This window comes from Eublepharis macularius, chromosome 11, assembly GCF_028583425.1.
Source record: "Eublepharis macularius isolate TG4126 chromosome 11, MPM_Emac_v1.0, whole genome shotgun sequence".
Classification (NCBI taxonomy): Eukaryota; Metazoa; Chordata; class Lepidosauria; order Squamata; family Eublepharidae; genus Eublepharis; species Eublepharis macularius.
The window spans coordinates 62,672,919-62,693,869 of record NC_072800.1 but is presented as its reverse complement, the minus strand read 5'-3'; the positions used below and the strand labels follow the sequence as shown (position 1 = coordinate 62,693,869).

Sequence of the window (20,951 nt, the reverse complement as noted above, 5' to 3'; positions counted from 1 at the left end):
GAAACTGTTGAAACTGCACTATTTTGTCATTTCTAGTCAGCCTTTCTCACTTGAGACTCAAGGCGGATTACATAGGGTGAGATTAGTACAATCCGTATCAAGGACAAAGGAAGGTATTTCCATACAGCGTCAAGGACATTTCCATAAACAATATCATAGGATAAATGAATAGAAGTTTACAAAGACATAGCATTAGCAAGGATCCAATATGGGGTTGAAGAATTGCTGAAACAACATAATTCTAGGACTGACATTAGACAACATGAAGCACAAGTAGTATATTAGTACATATTTAAAGCAACAGATAATATAGAAGGCAACATAACGGTGAAGTCATTAGAAAAACATCTGAGACCCCCCCTCCCTACAATACCACCCTCCTATCTGAGTAAAAAGCCTTTTTTAATCTGTTTTGCATTGTTTGTGGAAAGCCAAGAACGTAGGGGCTCTCCTGACCTCAGGCAGGCCATTCCATAGGATAGGGGCCACCACAGAGAAAGCCCGTGTATGGGCTGCTGTTGATTTCCCCCAAGTGCAGGCTGGCACCTGCAAGAGACCCTGTTCGGATGAGTGAAGCTGCCATGGAGGGACACAGGGAGGGAGGCGGCCTTGGAAGGTGGACTGTAAGGCATTATACCCAGCTGAGATCTCCCCAGTCAAGCAAAAGTGAGGCTAGGCTGCAGACATGCCTGTGGCATTGGCCATGGTCCACTGCCTAGCCCAGGCCATCTGTGTGCTCTGACTTCCTAATGAGTGAGCATCATTTTTTGCAAAAGCTGGGTGTGGGTAACTTTTATTTATTCATTTATAGTCTTTCTTACTGGAGGCTTAGACTGGCAAGGTTCCCCTCATGGCCAGTTGTGCACTCTCCGGTTCTGTGGGAAGAGAGGACCAGGCTGAAGTCCAAAAGCACACTTTCCTGAGAGGACACTGCGATAAATGGTGAACCTCTTTCCATATAGATGTGGTAGTTTTCTTGCCTTTGGGAGGTGGGCAGGCAGGTGGGAGACAAGAAGAATACATTGGAATTTGAGTCCAGGGGAACCTTACTGATGTACAAGATTTGTGGGGTATAAACTTTCAAGAGTCAAAGCTCTCTTCTCCAGATACAAAGAACTCATTGTGTCTCTTTCCCTGCTGTCTTAGTTTGTAAAACAAAACTAATGATAGCAATGATTTGATGGCTTTGAATCTGTTACAACTACATTTTTTAAAATTGCAGAAAGCTGGCAAATGAACATTCTCTGGAAAGCTATACCCTGCTGCCTAAATGATGGGAGGAGGGGAGGCTGCTGTCCTAATCATAATTACCTGGAACCAAGCCCCATTGAACGTAAGGCAACTTCTGAGTATATGGGAAACAGCAGCAAAAGTTGGACTTGAGACAAGTCTCTCAATTTAAATTTTATAATACGTTTTAATAGCTCTGGATCTTTTCATTAATCAGAAGTAACTCTCGATAAGAAACGGTTGGCGTTTCCTGATCTAAGTTTGACATTCCACAGTGTCCAGCCAGATGCTTCTGGGAAGCCCAGCAGCAGGAGATGAAGGCAGCAGTGTCCCCCACAGTTGTGTTGCTCCAGCAGCTTGCACTCATATAGCTGTATTGCCACTGAACATTGAGGTGTTATTTAGGCAGCACAACTGGATACCACCTATGGACCTCTATGCTTCCTTGAATCTGTCTAATATTTTAACATCATCTGAAGCAGTGACCATCACATAAAGTTCATAAAAGGTGACCCATATTTTTAGTAGTGAAGTAGAAAAACAATTCTCTTTATTTTCTCCATATTATGCATCAGTTTATAAGCGTCTATAAAATAAGTGTTCATCAATTTATCATTTATAAGCCTCTATAAAATATAATTTGATAAGCCTTCATCATGACTACACAAGTGGACTTTTCAGCCAATGCAGCTTTCTTCACTACTTCCAAACTAAGCAGCATCTGCCAAAATCTTTGATTTGTTAATGATCAGGAAAAACAGGTTTCCTACCTGTAACTGTTGTTCGTCGAGTATCTTCTGTGCAGACACACATTGGGACTGCGCAGGCGCAGGCCAGCTGCAGACAGATTATCCTAGCTTTTTGAATTGTCAAAGGGGACGCTCAGCTCCACCGCGCATGCGCAGTAGCGTTCCCGCCAAAAACGCAGCCGTTAGAGCGAGCGTCCCCGCCATTCCCTCAGTCCAACTGAGCCGCCAGAGAGCAACATATATAGAAAAACAGCACTCACAGCGGGGCAGGAGGGAGGGAATGTGTGTCTGCACAGAAGATACTCGATGAACAACAGTTACAGGTAAGAAACCTGTTTTTCATCGTCGTTCTTCTGTGCAGCCCCACATTGGGAGTATAGCGAGCTACTCACCAATGGGGGCGGGTGTGAGCAATCAGTGGAATAAAGAATGCAGGACTGCCGTGCCAACAGCTGATTCTCGTCTCGCATTCACATCCACAGAGTAGTGTTTGATGCAGATGTCTGGCGTAGACCAAGTTGCCGCCTGGAAGACGTCCTGTAGAGGGACCCCACAGAGAAAGGAGGCAGAAGCGGCTTGAGCCCAAGTGGAATGGGCAGTCAATGAAAAAGGGCACTGCACTCCAGCTTGGCGGTAACAAAGTTTAATTGTAGACACTATCCAACGTGAGATGGACTGGACAGAAGCAGCAAGTCCCTTCTGTAAACCAGAGTAACAAAGGAACAGTGAGGACGACTTTCTAAAACTCTTGGTCCCATGCAAGTAGTACAATAAAGCACGTTTCAAATCTAATGTGTGCAGTGCTTGTTCCCCCGGGGAAGAGGGCGTTGGGAAAAAGGAAGGAAGGAGCACCTTCTGTTGCAAGTGAAACTTAGACACCACCTTAGGTTGGAATTCAATACTGGTGTGGAGTACAACCTTCTCAGGGAAAAATTGCAAAAACTGGGGGTCAATGCGGAAGGCAGAGAGTTCCCCAACCCATCTAGAAGACGTGACCGCAACCAGAAAGGCCACCTTCTGTGTCAGCAAGGGCAAGGGGCAGATCGTCAGGGGCTCAAAGGGCTGGAGCATCAGCTGGGAAAGGACCAAGGGCAAGCTCCATTGAGGAACGGGTGGGGCCCTAGGCGGAAAAGACTTAAATAGACCCTTCAAAAACTGTTTTGAAAACCAGTGGGTGAAAACAGTTTTCCCCTCAATATGCTCGTGGAAAGCAGAGATCACAGCCATATGCACCTTTACGCTGCTAAAGGAAAGGCCTCCAGAATGCAGATCCAGGAGATAGTCCAAAACCAGGGGCAAGGGACAGACAAAGGGGGAAATCCCTTTAGGTGCTAACCAGTGGGAGAAATGAGACCACTTTCGATAGCAGGACACCCTGGTGGACAGCTTCCGGGCATTCAGAATGACCCGGAGGACCCCAGAAGACAAGGCTATTCCAGGGGGTGCAGGAGCCAGACAACCAGCTTCAGAACGTCCACATCGTGGTGCCAGATCCCGTCCCTGACTAATAGGTCCGGAACAGCTGGCAGCAGTAGGCACTGTCCCTGGGAGAGGGAAAGCAACAGGGGAAACCATTCCTGGCGGGGCCAGCATGGGGCCACCAGGATGCAGTGGGTCTTGAAGGTTCGGATCCTGCACAGAACTTTGTGCAGCAGAGGGGTAGGCGGGAAGGCGTAGAAGAACCCTGGGGTCCAGGGAATCTGGAATGCTTTCCCCAGGGAGCGAGGGTCTAACCCGGCCCGGGAACAAAACATCGGAGCTCTCCTGTTGGAGGCTGTTGCAAAGAGATCGACCTGCAGACACCCCCAAAGGTGGAAAATTGGTAGGAGGTAGGCAGGGTTGAGGGACCATTCGTGCTGGGGCAGGAACACCCTGCTGAGCGTATCCGCCGAGGTGTTGAACTCCCCCGCTATGTGTATGGCCCGCGGAAGGACATTGTTGGCTATGGCCCAGTTCCAGAGAGCCGTGGCTTCTGCGCAAAGCTTGAGCGAGACCATTCCTCCCTGCTTGTTCAGGTAGTAGCAGGCTGTCGTGTTGTCCGAAAGGACTTGAACCCGTCTGTTGCGAAGCACATCTGTAAAAGAAGCAAGGGAGTAACGGATCGCTCGAAGTTCTAACACGTTAATATGCATGTTAGCCTCAGCAGGTGACCAAGTGTCCTGGGCCGTCAAGGTGCCACAGCGCCCTCCCCAGCCTAAGGTAGAGGTGTCAGTAGAGACAGTGACATCATCCACAAAAGCACCAAAGGGACAACCCGCAGACAAATTCCGGGGGATTGACCACCAGTCCAGGGACCTAAGGACCAACCTGGGAATAGAGAACCTTTGATGCTGGCTCATCGTCAAAGGGTTGAACCTACGGACAAACCAATTTTGCAAAGGCCTCGTATGCAACCTCGCAAAAAACACCACAGCAGTAGTAGAAGCCATGAGACCAAGTAAGGTCTGGACCATAAGGGCTGTTTGATAGCGGTTAGAAAGAAAAAGGCGCACCAAGGCGACTAACCTGCGCAGCTTATCAGGGGTAAATACGCTTTCCCTGAGGGGGAGTCAAAGTGGACCCCAATGAACCGTATGGCCGTGACAGGAGAAAGATTAAAATTAACCAGGAGGCCCCATCTAGAGAGCACTGACATGGTGAGGGCAAGGTGATCCCTAAGGGAATCTGCAGACGGCCCCACCAGGAGCCAGTCATCCAGATAAGGGTAGATGACACAACCCATTGACCTCAGAAACGCCACCACAGCCGACATACATTTTGTAAACACATGGGGGCCGAAGCCAACCCAAAGGGCAAAACTGTATACTCAAACACCGCATCCCCGCAAAGAAAGCGGAGGTACTTCCTATGCCCCTCATGGATGGATACATGGAAATAGGCATCCTTCAAGTCGATAATGGCGAGCCAGATGCCCACTTCCAGGAGCTCTATCACCTTTGCCAAGGTCAGCATCCAGAACTTCTGGACCTTAATGTAGGCATTGAGACCCCTAAAGTCTAATATGGGCCAAGAGCCTCCATCTTTTTTGTCAACCAGAAAGTATCTGGAGTAGAACCCATAAGGAGACTCTGAGAGATTAACTTTACGAACAGCACCTTTGTTAAGTAACTCAACAACATTATTTTGCAGAACAACATCAGAACAGGGTTTAGATGAACGTGGAGGGAGAGAAAGAGGGGGTGTCTCAACAAACAACAACTTGTAACCATGGGCCACGATTGCAAGGACCCAAGAGTCATCAGTAATATACTGCCAAATGGGCAGAAAAGAACGAAGCCTGTCCAAGAACAGAGGAAGCTGAACAGTGTCCTGAGGAACCCACTGGGCAGCGTCCATGTCCAGTCAGAACAGCGACTTCCATCCCGAAGCTGGGGCCTTCGGCAAAGCAGGCTGATTCTGTTTCCCCCTAGATCGGGAAGACCTCTTAGACGCATGCCCTTGTGGGGCTGAGTAGGACCGCTGACCGTAGGGCTGATGGTAGGGAAATCACCCTTGACGTTGGTGGTATGGTTGGTAAGGAGGCTGGTAAGGCTGGAACCGAGTGGAACGGTACCTCGTGTTGTATTCCTGTATGAGTGGAACCGGCCTATTTTTCTGAGATCCTGGAATCCATTTTAAGTATGGAAAGCACCAAACTATTTTACTTGACATACAGCTATGCTCATTTGGACGAATTCCAATATGACATATTCTGAACGAGAAAGGACGAAGTGTTTGCTTTTGCTGTTTGCATTAGCCAGTGTACAGAAGCAAAAATCGATAGCAGGTCAGTATCTTGTCAGTCGGCCAGAACCTGATCACGCTCAGTGTCACAGAAACCTAGCAGAAAAGGAGGGGCTGACAGACCAAAAACTCAGAGGTTTGCTTTAAACGGATAACTTTTCTCTCTTTTAAGATTCAAAGACGTTAAAACACAGCAATTCATACATCTATTCTTATGTCCAAAGAAGGAAGACACTATGCACACACTAACAATCATGGGAACACAATAAAAGAAAGGAACATGAGGAAAATCCACAGCAAGAGAGATTTTTTTAAAGAGCTTTTGGTTTTAGGAAAAGAATCACTGACTGACCGATTTCAGACTCAGCTCAAATCATTCAGAGACACTTAGAGACACTGTCTTGGCTGTAACATCACGCTGACACTAATTGCATGATTGCATTACTGGAAAACATATACACATGCATGCATATATCCATATATTCACAGCTCAATCAATCTCACTATATCTCTACATGAAATAACTCAGCAATCACCATGCATATATCAATCACATAAGCCTCAATCATAAGGAACCAAAGATATACTGAACCAAACAAAATGGAGTCTAAATGAACTTTGAATGGAGACATGGCAATAAGCTAAGATCTAGAGGATTTTCGCTGATACATGATATTCATATGAGTAATGATAGCAAATACTAAGGGATCAGAGTAACCTGACCGTTTACAGATGTCACGATCTCAGCGCAAAATCTGCAAATGCTGCAATTTTTAGGTGATTTCCAATGCCAGGAATGACTCTGAGGAATCTCATTGGTGAATTTGAATGGGTTGATGTGAGCCAAAACAGTATAAAAATGAGCAAGAAAACCATGGAGTCTAAGAAGCTAGGAGGAGAGAAAGGAAGGAACACCTCCTTGCTGGCTCTCTCCTTTTCCTTGCAGGTCAGGTAAGGTGCTCACCCATTCTTTCCATCAACGAGAATCTCTGGGACATCTCCAGGATTGGTAAGATGATTCACTATGTCTTGTCCTTGCTGTATTGATGATCAAGCTATTGCAATGCTAAGACCATGCTGTATCATGATACTTAGAGTCTATGTAACCTATGCAGAATGATTCAAATAAAACTTACTGAAATTTATGTCCAGGTCTGTGTTGTATCCTTGCTCTCTTCTCATTTGGGAAACTCTGATTCGGTTGGAGACATGTTAAAGACCCCCCCCCCCTCTCGCATAGTAAACTGTTGGCTATAGGAGCAAAGCTAACAGAATTGGTGGAGAAAGCGTGCATGTCTTTGAACTGACGGAGAAACCCAGGGGAAAAGAGAGCAAACAATTGTGTAACGGTAGAAATTTAACCATTAGAGCAACATGGGGAATAAGACATCCGTTGAACCAGAGTCACAGAAAGCTAAAGTGTCTATCTGGAGAAGGAAGAAAGACAGAAATGTAAAAGATCCGCTGCAGAAATGGGTAGAGAGAAAAGGGAAAGTTGACATTCTGAAACCCGAAATGTTCCAGGGAGATAATCCTTTGGATGCTGCAAGCTTAACCTTTAAGGAACTGAAAAGCTTGACCAAAAGCAAAAAGCAGTTAGATAAATTTGGAGTATGGACACTGTGGTTAACTCTTCAAGAGCAAAACAATAAACTTCAAGAGTGTAAAGCTAAAATAAATGATCAAGAGAATCAAATTGAGGATTTGAAAGACAAACAGGATTTAAGCAAAGCCCAATATCTTGATAGAGTGGCTCAAAATTTACAGAACTCCGCAGCCTTAAGGCAAAAGGAGACAGACTGCCAAATCTGGAGGGAAGCGGCAGAACAAGCAGGAAAAAGAGTATCTGCCTTAACGAATAAAATAGCAGAAACTCAAGCGGCAATTCGTGTGATCACAGGATACAAGCCACCTATGGAAGGACAGGAGCATAAGAAATGTCGGGAACATATGCAGAAACTGAAAAACGCTTTAGCAGCAAAAAGGGGATTGATTTCTGCAGTTGTAGAAGGGTTTGATTCATTCCCTGAATGTGACCCGAATCGTGTAGATTGTGAGGAAGAAGTCTGGGAAGTAGTTCAAAGTATTTGTGATGAAAACACACAAGCAATGCTAGAAGAGATGGGAGAAGATTGTGATGCTGAAGTTCCATACCCAGTAGAGCCTGTAATCAGAAGATCAGTCCGCACACGGCGGAATGGTGGCCAAGCCACATTTGATCAAATAGACGAGGTAGCCCCAATGAAATTTAATGAATTACAAGCAGCAGCAAAGAAGTTTGGCCCTTTAAATGCTGAAACAGTTTTGCCATGGCTTTTTGAGGCCAATCGTCACCCAGAGTTTGCCCTAGAGGACATAAAACAAATTGCTAGACAGTCCTCAGACCCGGAGACTTGGGCAACTATTGATCTTCATGCAACTAATGGAGTTCAAAGTTTTGGAGGATTTCTTGCCAGCTGTGTAAAAGCATTAATGCCTGGCAGAAGCATTTCAAAGGCATATTACCAGGAGGAACAAAAACCAGATGAATCACCCGAGATATACATTCAACGTAAGGAAATTTTGGGAATTGCTAGCGACCTCGTCCGCTTACCCCAAGGTCAAGCTGACTTTAATACGGTCGAATTCAAACGGGAATTGGTAGATGGCTTGAATGTTCAAACAAAAATGATTTTAGGACCAATTGTTGTTGGACCCATGACTTATCCAGAGCTCCTGGAAAGAATCAAAAATGCAGGAAACTTGTTTAGGGAAAGCAGAAAGGCAGAAAACAAAAAGGGAAAAGACAAACATGGGGTCTTGCATAATGTAACTTTCTCTAACAATGGACCTTGGAACCGTGCACCAGACGCACAACAACGTAATTTCAGGACTAGTTCACCTCGAAACAATTACACAAATACATCAGGAAGTAACTTCAGACCTAACACCGCATGGGTTAGTCCTAGAGGGGGAAGAAATACACCACCTAGGAGATACCAAGAGGATTCAGGGGTGCAGAATTGGGAATGCCCTCCAAGACCACCTAGACGGGATTGGAATGAAGGAATTAGATCTGGGATATGGGAAAAATTGATGGAAGCTGGAGAACCGAGAGAGAAATGGGACAGGAAACCCACTACTGAATTGATTAAAGGTTTGGCTGAAATAATAAAACAGCAAGAGGATGCAGCTCGTGCATTGGCACAGAACCAGGCAGCACCGCAAGCATGTGCGAGAGTTCTGAAAGGTAAGAGTGCTCTTTCTTCTATGCCCAAGGATTCTATCCCTTCTACCTCTAAGCAGCAATAGGGGGGCCCTCTCCAGGAGTACCCCAAACGAATTGTAGATTTGACATATGATCGTTGGGGAAGACCCATTTTGGAGGCAAGACTGGGGAAGGGGGAGAAACAGCCTCTTTCTATCCTACTGGATACGGGAGCGTCGGTCAACATTTTAAGCCCTGAACATGTACCTGAAAGTTTGTCAGCAAAAGAAGTAAACCAAATACAGCTGACTGGATTTGCAGGACATGATTCTTCTGCTAAAATAATGAATCTTTGTCCCATTCAGATAGGATCTTTGCAAACTGAGATAGAATTTTGTGTGGCCAACAATCAGGAATGTGGAATCATTGGGAACCCATTTTTAAAAGAACACCAGTTGGTGGTAGATTTGTCCAATGATTGCCTGTGGCAGATGCCTGATGGGGGAGACGTCTCTCTTCCTGTTTATTCAGTACAGAAAACAAGTGCTTTAAAAGAACCTCAGGAAGTAAAACCTCAAGGGAAAGAGGAATGGATAAAAGAATTCCCTCAGCTGGGAATCAAAAACAGAAATGAGTGTGGGAAAATAGATGCAAAGGTGTTAATAGTGGGAAAGGACCGAAGCCACAGAGGCAATACCCTTTTCCCAAAGAGGCAGAGGAGCCAGTTGCAGAGATTATAGAATCTCTAGTAAATCAAGGAGTTCTAGTTCAAATGAAGAGCATTAACAATTCACCCATTTGGCCAGTAAAGAAAAAGGATGGAACTTACAGGCTAGTAGTAGATTTTCGTGCTCTGAACAATGTCACGCCAGCTACAGTTCCAGTAGTGGCCAATTACCCAGAGGTAATTGCAGCCATAACAGGAGGAGCAAAGCTAACACTCGGAATGTAAGGTTGCTGGGACGCAATCACTCCCAGGGACTTAGCAGTTTGATGATTTTTCCTCATCTGGGAAAGGGAGTCATCCGTTTTCTCAGAAAACAGGAGGGTACCTTCGAAGGGGAAGTCCTCGATTTTCGCTCGTTTATCAAGGGGTAGAGCAGTGGAACGCAACCAAGCGTGCCGTCTGAGAACCACGGAAGAGGCCATGGAACGGACAGAGCAATCAGCAGCATCCTTCCCAGCGGTCATCTGCTGCTTGGCCAGCTTAAAGGCTTCCGCTTGTAACACTTTGACCAGAGGGCGACAGTCCTTGGGCAAATCAGGAAGGTAGGAAGACAGCCGCTTCCATAGGAACAGATTATACAAGCCCATGATAGCTTGAAAATGAGCTATGCGGAAGTTAAGGGATGCCGAAGAGTAGACCTTGCGGCCGAAGGTATCAAGCTTGCAGCCTTCTCGATCGGCCGAAACTGACAGGGAACCGCCTCGGAACCGAGAGTGTACTTCCTCGGCCACCAGAGAGGAAGGCTTGGGGTGGCTGAAGAGGAAGGGACAGTCGTCTTGTTTGAGCCGGTAGTATCGGTCAACCTTCCGTGCAGTTGCCGGAACCGAAGACGGGGTTTGCCACAAGGAATGCACGTTATCCATCAAATCCTCCACTGGAGGAAACACCACCGAGGCTGGGGAGCTGGAATACAGGGCCTCCAAGATCTTACTCTTCAGCTTGTTAGTGGAAGTCGAGATGTTGATCTCCAAGGCATTCGCCATGCGGACCATCTGCTCCGCAAACATTCTATAGTCCTCATTAGGGGAAGAGGAGCGAGTTTCCCCCAAGGATTCCTCCAGGGACGGATCAGAGGCTAAATCAGAAGAAAAATCCGACAGAGATGCGAGACCTTCCTCGTCATCGGAACCGAAAACTCCAGAGGCGGAGGCAACGGATCCGAGGTAGGCGGCATGGTCAGAACCGATGAATAGGTCGGATGCGTGGCCGGGGGATGAGACAACCCCCGCGAGGTGGAAAGATACGGAGGCACCATCAAAGGGTAGGCAGGCATGGCCAGATGAGTCAGAACCAAAGAGCTCGGAGGAGTGCCGCGCTGAAGGAGGGCTGCTGACGACTGTACCCAAGAGATGAAGTCTTGCCATGTCGCCAGGTTCCCGACGCCAGGAACAGGTTGCCATGGCGGAAGAGGAGCGGGAGGCGCCTGCGAAGGCCACTGCATCGGTGCGGAACGGTGAGGATCCTTGGACGGAACCGAAGGCTGAGACGGAACAAGCAACTCAGGCGGAGCGGAAGCGGAAGGCAAGGAATGCTCAAAAGCCATGTACAGTTGCGAGAGGCTAGGCATGGCCACATACTCATCCATGCCGACAGGGGGTGGAGTGCGGGGAGGAGACGGAGTACAGAGGAATTCTTCAGCCTCCTCTTCAATGACAACAGGCGCGGGGGATGAACAACCCCGGCTAAGAGTGGCCGTAGAGGCAGCATGTTTCCGATGCTTCGACTTAGATTTGGCCTTTTTAGGCGGGGGCTCCAAAGCAGCCCTAGCAGCCTCCGATGGCTTCGCCAGAATCACAGGCTCACCCGATGCGGGCTCAGAACCCGAGGGATCTCTCGGAACGGAAAGGTCAGCCGGATTCGGCCGGACTGGATCCGAGGATTGCCGAACGGCCAGAGACGGGCTTGAAGGAACAACTGAGCGAGACTTCTTACTAGCCTGTCCCACCGACGGCTTGGGAGGGAGGAGATTCGACTCCCACAGGGAAGCCCTCAATCTGGCCTTTCTATCATTTCTCGCCTTCGGCATGAAGGATTGGCAGATGGCACAGCGCTCAACAACATGGCCTTCACCCAGACAGAACAGGCAAAGCTCATGACCGTCCGACTGGGTCATTTTCGTACCGCAGCGCTGGCATTTCTTAAAGAGCAATGATTGGGACATTGCGAGGCCAGATATAGTCTTTTAGATGTTAAGGAGAAAATATCCTGAGCAGTGAACGAACAATGAAAGTACTAGAATAACTAGGAGCAGAACCTCTCTCGACGGCGGCGAAAAAGGAACTGAGGGAATGGCGGGGACGCTCGCTCTAACGGCTGCGTTTTTGGCGGGAACACTACCGCGCATGCGCCGTGGAGCTGAACGTCCCCTTTGACAACTCTAAAAGCTAGGATAATCTCTCCACGGCTGGCCTGCACCTGCGCAGTCCCAATGTGGGGCTGCACAGAAGAACGACGACGAACCATCCCTGTTCTGTTGGTCAGCCTTTGAGGATCCTGTTTTCAATATATTGAATTATCAATGTGGACAAAACAGTGGGTACTTAAATCCAGAGACTGGAGCCATAGAAAGACAAGACAGCTCTTTCTACAAATCTGAAAAACCGCCAGACTTGCAGAAGAGTCTGAAATCTTTTTTTAAAAAAACCCACAGAATACTTTGGAGGAGAGGTTAAAAAACTCAAAATAATAGAAGCAGCAACTGTACCTTTAAGAAATAGTTGCCCTCTACAGTGGCCATTGCTAGGCAACCACATAGGGTTGCCAGCTCCAAGTTGGGAAATTCCTGGAGATCTAGGGGATGAAACCTGGAGAAAGTGGGGTTTAGGGAAGGAAAGGACCTTGGCATGGCATAATTCCATAGAGTCCACCCCCCAAAGTAGCCATTTTTTTCCAGGGGAACTGTTCTCTGTTGCCTGGAGACCAGTTGTAATTCCAGGAGATCTCCAGCCACTACCTGGAGGCTGGCAACCCAGAACCACACCAGTATTGCCAGTTGAAGCCTTGGTTCCTGTCAGTAAAAGGCAGAGAGAGGGGCAAGGCACTTTCCAGGGCTGTTTTGGCCTTTAAGGGAGGACTCATTAGGAGTTAGACCCAGCAGCAACCATCAGGCGAATTGATTGATACTACATGAGTTCTGACTTGGTACCACATGAGAAAGTAATTTCTTGTCAGTTCATGGCTCCAGTTTCCAGATTTTAAGTATCCACAGATCTGGCCACATTGAGATTAGATATATTGATACCTAACTAAAACTCTGACTTATTCCTGTTTATCTTGGCACAGAATTGTCCTTCCTGACGAGGGTTTGAAGAACCTGTGTAGGCCAACTGCTCAAGCAGGTTATCTATTTAATCTGTCTAGTTCAGTGTGTATGGCGATGCCTGTTGCCAATATAGATTTCTTTCCATAGCCACTCTCCAGCCAGGTCAAAATCGGCTTGAGACTGATTTACAACAGGAAGGAAAGAACTAAGAATTCACACAATTGATATTTCCCTTCAAACTGTATCTTCAGCAGCAACTGGACTCATAAATACACTTGAGAGCATAAGGGGTTTATCAAAAGACAACAAGGCTGTAAGCAATATCCTTCAGAATCCTCTTGCAATGTACACAAATAACCAGCTTTCCCACTGTAGTCATGTATTCTAATCAGGTAAAAACATTCCATGTACCATCATTCAGTCTCAAAATCAGAGACAAATTAACATTTTAAGAAACATTCAGATTTCAGTAGCTTTTATTGAAGGCAATAGCACTTCATTAAACTCAGAAAATTATGCATTCTTTTTCTCAATTTATGGAACAAATCCATTGAACTGAAAGTGCAAGTTTTATTCACTCTTCAGAACTTCACTAGTCTGGAACAAAGTTTTAAAGCTTTCACTTTGCTGGTCAGATAATACAAGCCTGTCATGGTTAGTACTCTGATTAGCTGGTCTGTCATGACAGTGGGGGGCAAAGCTTCATTTGCAGTTTTCCAGTGGTCCAGTGCCTGTGTGACTTTCTCTTCTATTGTAAGAGTCCTAATGGAAAAACAGAGAAAATATTTGACCAAAGCAATGGGTTTAGATTGATTTTGTTCCAAACTAAAGGCGGTATATCAAAGGAAACCACAAAATATTAAAAATGCAGCTAAATGAAAATTTCAAAATACCTTGTGTCACTAACCTGTTGTTTTCAATAGATTTGTATACAGCATTATTAAGTTGCAGTTTTTGGCAAAAAAATTCAAAATTTTCAAAGGCTATATTGCTAGCAATTGTCTTCAATACACTCTGTAGGATCTTCTCTAGAGGAAACACATTGCAAATGTTACAGGACAAGTAATTTTCAGTAACAAAATCTGTGAAGTGTTTTCAGCTTTAAACATAATTCTAAGCATTTGTAGCTCTTTAAAGCTTGGAGGAATATTAGTAACCTGGTAAGAGATGACTGATACATGGATTTGTGAGAATATGCTGATGTATCACAGAACAAGGTTAGATAGCTGAGGAAGTGCTGCCATGTCTAAGATTTTCCAGATCTCAGGTAGGACAAGCAGAAAATTATATATTAAAAATAGGAGTGTCAGAATAAATGAAAGTAGCAAATGAAATTTACTCTAAACTTACCATCTCTTTCGTCCACACTTTCTAAGTAGCGTGTAATAGTGAGCATTTGTTTTCCTTTACAGACTTCAAGTGGAGGTCTGACCAGAGCATTTCCATCAAAATTTATATCTTTCAGTGACAGAAGAAAGTGCAGATCACTTGGCAGAGATAGCATCTGATTGTCTGCCAAAATAAGTACAAATAATTGTATTACCATATCTCTTTGTTCACAAATAAGCAATTGAACCCTCCTGCAAAAGAAATATGCTGTATGGATAACCTCTTTGGTTGTTTTGCAATGTGCATTGCAACCTTCCTGATATCTAATAGCTAAGGGCTGGCTACCTCCAGATAGCATATGGTGTACGGAAAAGTAGGTTGGAGGGTAGGAAAGCAGAGGTGGAGCCATCAAGAGGGAGAAGGGAGCAGGAGAGAGGTAAGAAATGCAGAGCTCCAGTGGAATAGTATATTCCCTTCTAGTGAATCTTCCTCCTCTTTAAATATACTGATTGGTAGCCTACCTTAGATTGGAGGGAGTTGCTCCACCCTAAGAACTCTACTCCACTTTAAATGGCTGTTCTGTCGAAAGAAGTCTTCAAACTTTGCTCAGTGGGGTGGTAAGATATAGGCCAATATCTTTTAACTGTATCAGTGGAAAAAATGGATAGAACCACATGGCATTGCCCTGGTCTCATCAAATCTCGGAAGCTAAGCAGGGTTGGTACTTGGATGGAAGGCCATCAATGAAGACTCTGCAGAAACAGGCAATGGCAAACCACCACTGCATCTCACTTGGTTTGAAAGCCCTCTTGTTGGGGTCGCCACAAGTCAGTCGTGACTTGACAGCATATACATAAAAAGAGAGTTTAGTCCAGAAACAATTTTTCTTAATGTGTTTTTTTTACTGGAAAGTAACCCTATCTGTGTTTTCCATTAGTATATACTATCAATGCATTACTAACTATAGTATAGTAATATGTAATACATATTGACACAAGCATTGGACCTTTAAATCCTTACCTCTCAGATTCAGGTTCTGTAAATTATGGAGTGAAGAAAAACTCTTGGGAAGCTTTATTAAACGATTGTCATTTGCTATTAAAGTGACCAAAGTTTTAATCTCCCCTAATCCCTCTGGCAATTCCTGTAGTTCATTATGAGATACATCAAGTTCTTTCAGGGAACTCAGCTCAGATATATTTTCTGAAAGTTGGTTTAACTGAGGATAAAAAGTACAAAATTATTACAGTACTTATACAGATGTCTCTCAAGACTTAACCAGCAGTGGATCCTGAACCTACGGTATTTGTAACTGATCCAAGAAAGCATACATGTCTGCTGTTTCTGGATTGAAAGGGAAGGAAAAATGCTTTTTAATTACTTACTTCCTCTTTACAGAGGAATAATACTTTGTATTTCTTTGCCAACTGAAATTTTAAGTTAATCTTCTGCAACCCTTTTCTTGAAATATCATTGTCTGTTTCTGTTAGCAGTTGACCCAGACCCTCATGCTAACAGGGAAGCTTATGAATATGACTGGATCATAAGTAGAGATGGGCACAAACAGAAAAAAACAAACGAACATGATGTTTGTTGTTCATTGCCATCCACAAACATGGCCCTGTTCAAGAACATGTTTGTGGTTGGCTGTTTGTAGGGGCCAGCAGGCTCTCCTCCAGCCATCATCCAAGTTTAGTCAAGATCCCTACTGTACCACTCTCAGAAATCCTACCTGAGCAGGCAGCAGGAAAGGTACCAATAGTAAATAATCGCTTGGCCCCAGAGCCTGGCAACAACCCTGGAACCTGAAGGGGTAGATCCCTATCCCACCACACACAAAGAAAATTCAAGCTCCAATGCACTCTCCCTGTCTCTCTATCAAAATGCCAACAGCAGCTGTCTCTCCCTCTCTACTGTCTGCAAAAACTATCCAGAGCTGGGAGTCCCCCCTCCCTCATGGTCTTTGCTCTCTTGTAACAAATTTGGAGCTCCACACTTGGAATGAAGACCTGCCTATCAAGCTAAATTGGGCTTAGATTGGGGTTTCCAGGGCAACAGCAGGAGTTCAGACAATCCCTGCCTATGTTGCCAAGGGAATTAATTGCAGGTGCCAGACTCTCTGGCTTGACGAACAGCAACAAACCAAGCTTGCAACAACCACCTGTTCATTTAGAATGGGGCCTCACAAACAGCTTGTTCTCGAACAGCAGATTGGGCTGTTTGTGGCTTTTTTTTGTTCGTATTGCTGTTCGTGTCCATCTCTAATCATAAGCCGCTCTCCTCATGTGTTTTAAAACACACAGAAAAGCTGCCTGGTGAGACAGGAACCATTTGCCAACTCCCGGCTAGAAGTTGGAAAATTATTGGCATGTGAGTCATAGACAAGACTGACTATCAGCCCCACATCCCAGAGATGTGCAAAGATCTTAAGCCAAAAAGTTTTCCAGGAATTCCTAAATTATTCACATCCACTCTCCCAATCTGGGCTATTCAAGGATCTGATATGCCCCACCTGTCCAGCCATTGTGGGTCATCAATCCTTTTTCTCACCTTTAGTTCCTCCCAGGAAGGCGCTAGCCAGTCTTTCCCAATTTTATTGTTTCACCTCTGGACCAAGCATCAAGGTATTGTTTTGGGGCAGAGACACCCAGTTCTGCCTCAGGGTACATTACACGTTGGTCAGAACTGTGTGTGCATGTTCTTGGATCCTGCACCCACACTCAGACACGTGTCTGAACCTCACTCTTCCTGCTGCAAAGAGCTGGTCACTCAAGCTGCTATTTCATGGACATCCTCTATCTTCTAGACTGGTAAATATCACCTGACCCTGCACTCCTCTCCATTTTCCTCCCTGTGTTCTAGTTAGCTCTGTGTGTATGTTCTGTGTGATTTCCTGTGTGTTTGCTTTTGCTACCACTTCAATAAAAACCATTCTTGTTGAACATCCACCTGTTTTTATTAAGAGTTCTCTAGAGGAACGATCCTCATATACACTGGTGGAGAAATCTCACTTCGTTTTCCCCTCTCACTGCTTCTCCTTGTACACTAATTCCCCCAACTCACAATTTACCTATTTGGTAACAGATTTCATATGTTTTGCTCTGCCTTGACTTCCTTACAGAAGCACTGTTTTTGGAAGCATCCACATAACTTTGTCCTTTTAAAATCCTGTTTCTGTGTTTTCCCAGTGCCTGTTTTGGTATGATTTTTCTTGGAAGATCACAGTTTCAGACACTGTGTGAAGGAGATGGTGTGCATTTTTGCAGGCTGCACATTTGTAAATGTTTTAAATGTGTTTGTGTGGTTTGATTTATACCTGCTTTTCTAAGTCACCTTGACCTCTCATTTATTATTATTAATATTATTATTTATGTATAGACCACCTTTCTCAGTTAGACCCAAGGCAGATTACACAGTGTAAATAAAATAATATAAGCAACAGTTAAGATGTTCACTGAGGAGAATATAATAATGAACAACCATTAGGACATTCAGTGAGCAGATACAACAGGGAATGGTCGCAGAAAATTCGAAATAAGCATAAAGCCAAGGACAGAAATTGTATCTTTCTGAAACAAAGTGTAACTAGTTAACATGGCATGTTTAGCAATGTGGAAACTCTCTAGTAATAGCATATCTGCATCAGCAGACAGTACCCAATAGCATAGTCTATCATCCCTGTCCCTACCAAAGCATCTGAGTGATTTCTTACACTGCTTTATAATCTGGGTAAAAAGCCCTCCTAAATAATTCAGTTTTGCATAGTTTGCAGAAAGACAGGAGGGTGCGGCTTTCCTGACCTCCTCAGGCAGGCCAGTCGATAAGGCAGGGGCCACCACGGAGAAAGCACATGTGAGGGCAACTGTTGATTTTGCCCTACTGCAGGCTGGTATCTGAAGAATGCCCTGTTCAGATGAGTGAAGCTGCCACAGCAGAACATAGGGGGAGAAGCTGTTTCACATTTGACAATAGGAAAGGTATGGTAATGGCATTTTAACCACTTAAATTACTTTTCTGCTTTTTAAAATGCAAACTTGGTTATAAAGACAATTTTGTTTTGAACTAAAATATTTTTATAAACTAGCTTGATACCTGTGCTTTGCTACGGTATTTAACTACTTTAAATCCAGTTATAATACTTATGGGTATGTAACATTTTTTGGTTTGTGTTTTTATTTAGTGCCCAAGCTGGCAGTCAGTGGGGTGCAAGTAGGCAGTAGCCTGTCAGCCACATGCAGAAGCTGTATCCCTTTGGGAAAACACATTTTACCCCTTAGGGGGTAAATTTCTTAAAAACACTTCTTAGTGAGCTTCTACATCACAAAAGGAACATTCTCCCCAAATTTCATGTTTCTAGGTCCAGGGGTTTGGGCTGGGCATTGATGAGTCAGTCAGGATGTTTGTCTTTAGATGTGAAGGTATATGGAGGATAATTGTATAAATCTAAAAGTAGCATCTTACCTTTAATCCGTTGTTTTGGCACAATGTTAGCTTTTCTAATGATGGAAGTTGGCATATTTCAGTTGGAAATGATACAAGGTAATTGTTTGACAAGTTTAAATCTTTTAGTTCTTGCAGTTGACAAACTTCTGAAGGTATGGACTCTATTTTATTATCTGAAAGATCGAGAGTCTTAAGCCGGATAAGAGTACATAACTCGCTGGGAAACAAAACAAATTTGTTATGGTGTAAGAGCAGAACTCGAAGAGACTTCATATTTTTCACATTTGTTGGGATACTCCTTATTGCATTGTTACTTAGGTCTAAGTAGCTTAGGTTGGTAAGAGTACACAGGTGTATGGAGAATGAGGGCAATTTGTTCTTACTGATATTTAGATACTGCAGGATTTTAATGAACTTAATTTCAGTAGTTATTTCATAAATATAATTTCCACTCAGATTTAAATGTCTAAGAAGAGTCAATGCACACAGTCCAACTGGAAATAAAACTAGTTTGTTGTAACTCATGTCAACTTTAGTAATTTCTGTACAACTTTTTATTTCAACTGGAATGTACAGTAATGTATTTCCTGATACTTCTAATATTGAGAGAAATTTAAAGAATGCTATTTGTTCATCTAAATAGATAAGTTTATTTCTGCTTATGCAAATTTCCCGGAGATATCTTAGCTTATGCAAATCACTGGGTAGTTCTTTTAGCTGATTGTCATTAAGGATCAGACGTTCCATCTTGGCACAACTGCAAAGATTATCTGGAATACTTTGGAATAAATTTTTGGCAAGATTGAGATTGCAGAGGTTTTGTAAGTTCTCTACTTTATCTGAAAGACTTTCCAACTGGTTATCTTTTAAGCTCAGCTTTTCTAAATTTATCAGTTGAAAAAGCTGGACAGGCAAAAATATAAGCTTATTGTGCTTTAGTGAAAGTTCTTTTAATGTTTTAAGCTCCTTAATCTCCTTTGGTAAACTTTTGATCTGATTTTTTGACAAACTGAGTTTACTCAGATTTGGAAGATAACACAGAACCTTTGGGAATATTGAAATACAACTGGATTCCAAGCAAAGCACATTCAGATTTTTCATGCTAATAATATTGTCTGGCAAAGTTAATTTGTTCCCACTGATATCTAAGATTTCCAGTTCTACAAGTCTTCCCAATGAAGAAGGAAACTCTTCAATATTATTATGACTGATCAAAAGACACCTAAGATTTTTCAGCCTTGAAAATTCGTTGGGTAGACGTGATATCTGGTTATGACTGATGTTTAGTGTTCTTAAATCTTCAAGTAGGGAAATTTGAGGAGGTAATGATGTTAATTGATTTCCTTCCATAGATAGTATGTCAAGATTTGTCAACATACCTATAGCTTTTGGAATGATTTTTATTTCATTGTGGTTTAAATGCAAATATTTTAACCCTTTAATATCAAAAATTCCTTTAGGAATTTCCCTCAGTCCTTTAGCATTTAACTGAACTGTGAAGTCATCCAGCATCATTTCAGAAAGCATATCCATTGATATTTTTTCAGCTGATCTAGCATTCTCAATAGATTGTAGTAAGCTTTTCCTGGCTCTCCCTTCTAAAAAATCTGAAGGGATTTCACTTAATCCTTCAGCATACATATAAGCCATGAGATCAATATCCTTTGTTTCAGGCATAAAAATAACTGGAATCTTTTGTGACATTTCAGGTTTCTCTGGAGAGTGCAAAGTATCCTTTTCTGAATCTCTTTGAGAAACTTCATGAGTCACTTCCGATAGTTCTGGAAGATTCTTCAGGAATTCACCTGGCTTTTGTTCCTGCAATCTGCTGGTTAATGAAGTTTCTGCCATTCCAGAACTTGTATCTGATTGTAATATATCTGGTTTTGTATCCATCTCAAGAACTTCTGAGGCTTTCCCCATTTCGTTAGCATTAGAACCAGCTCCATGACTTGCAGTAATCCTGCGCGAGATTTCCTCCTCTCCCTTTGAATTTAAATTGGAGTTCAGTTCCTCTTCTTTTTCAATAGACATATTTTCCAAAATAATTTTTCAGTTATTAGGCTTACAGGTACTACTGTGCACTTTTCAGTATTTTCTCAAAAAATTTAAAACAAAAATCAAACAACAAAAATAGCATGAAATATGTATGTAGTGGATTTAGTTATTAATAAACTAAACTCAATATTAGTTATAGTAGTATAAACTACAACATTTACAACACAAGTTAATCACAACAGGTTTTTTAAACAACTGATATTTAAAAACCTAGTGTATTAGCATCTTTTTAAAATGTTGACT

The 20,951-nt window shown here is 43.6% G+C and overlaps 1 protein-coding gene across 1 annotated transcript; it reads right to left on the bottom strand.

The window, feature by feature from the left end:
• Positions 1–13,459: 13,459 nt before the first annotated feature.
• On the bottom strand, positions 13,460–20,684 carry LRRD1 (leucine rich repeats and death domain containing 1). Its single transcript, XM_054990949.1, has 5 exons — positions 18,669–20,684; positions 15,228–15,426; positions 14,229–14,390; positions 13,786–13,906; positions 13,460–13,640 (listed from the first exon to the last, which is right to left on the bottom strand). Exons 1-5 carry the CDS (start codon positions 20,682–20,684, stop codon positions 13,460–13,462), a joined length of 2,679 nt encoding a protein of 892 aa, XP_054846924.1.
• Positions 20,685–20,951: the final 267 nt, after the last annotated feature.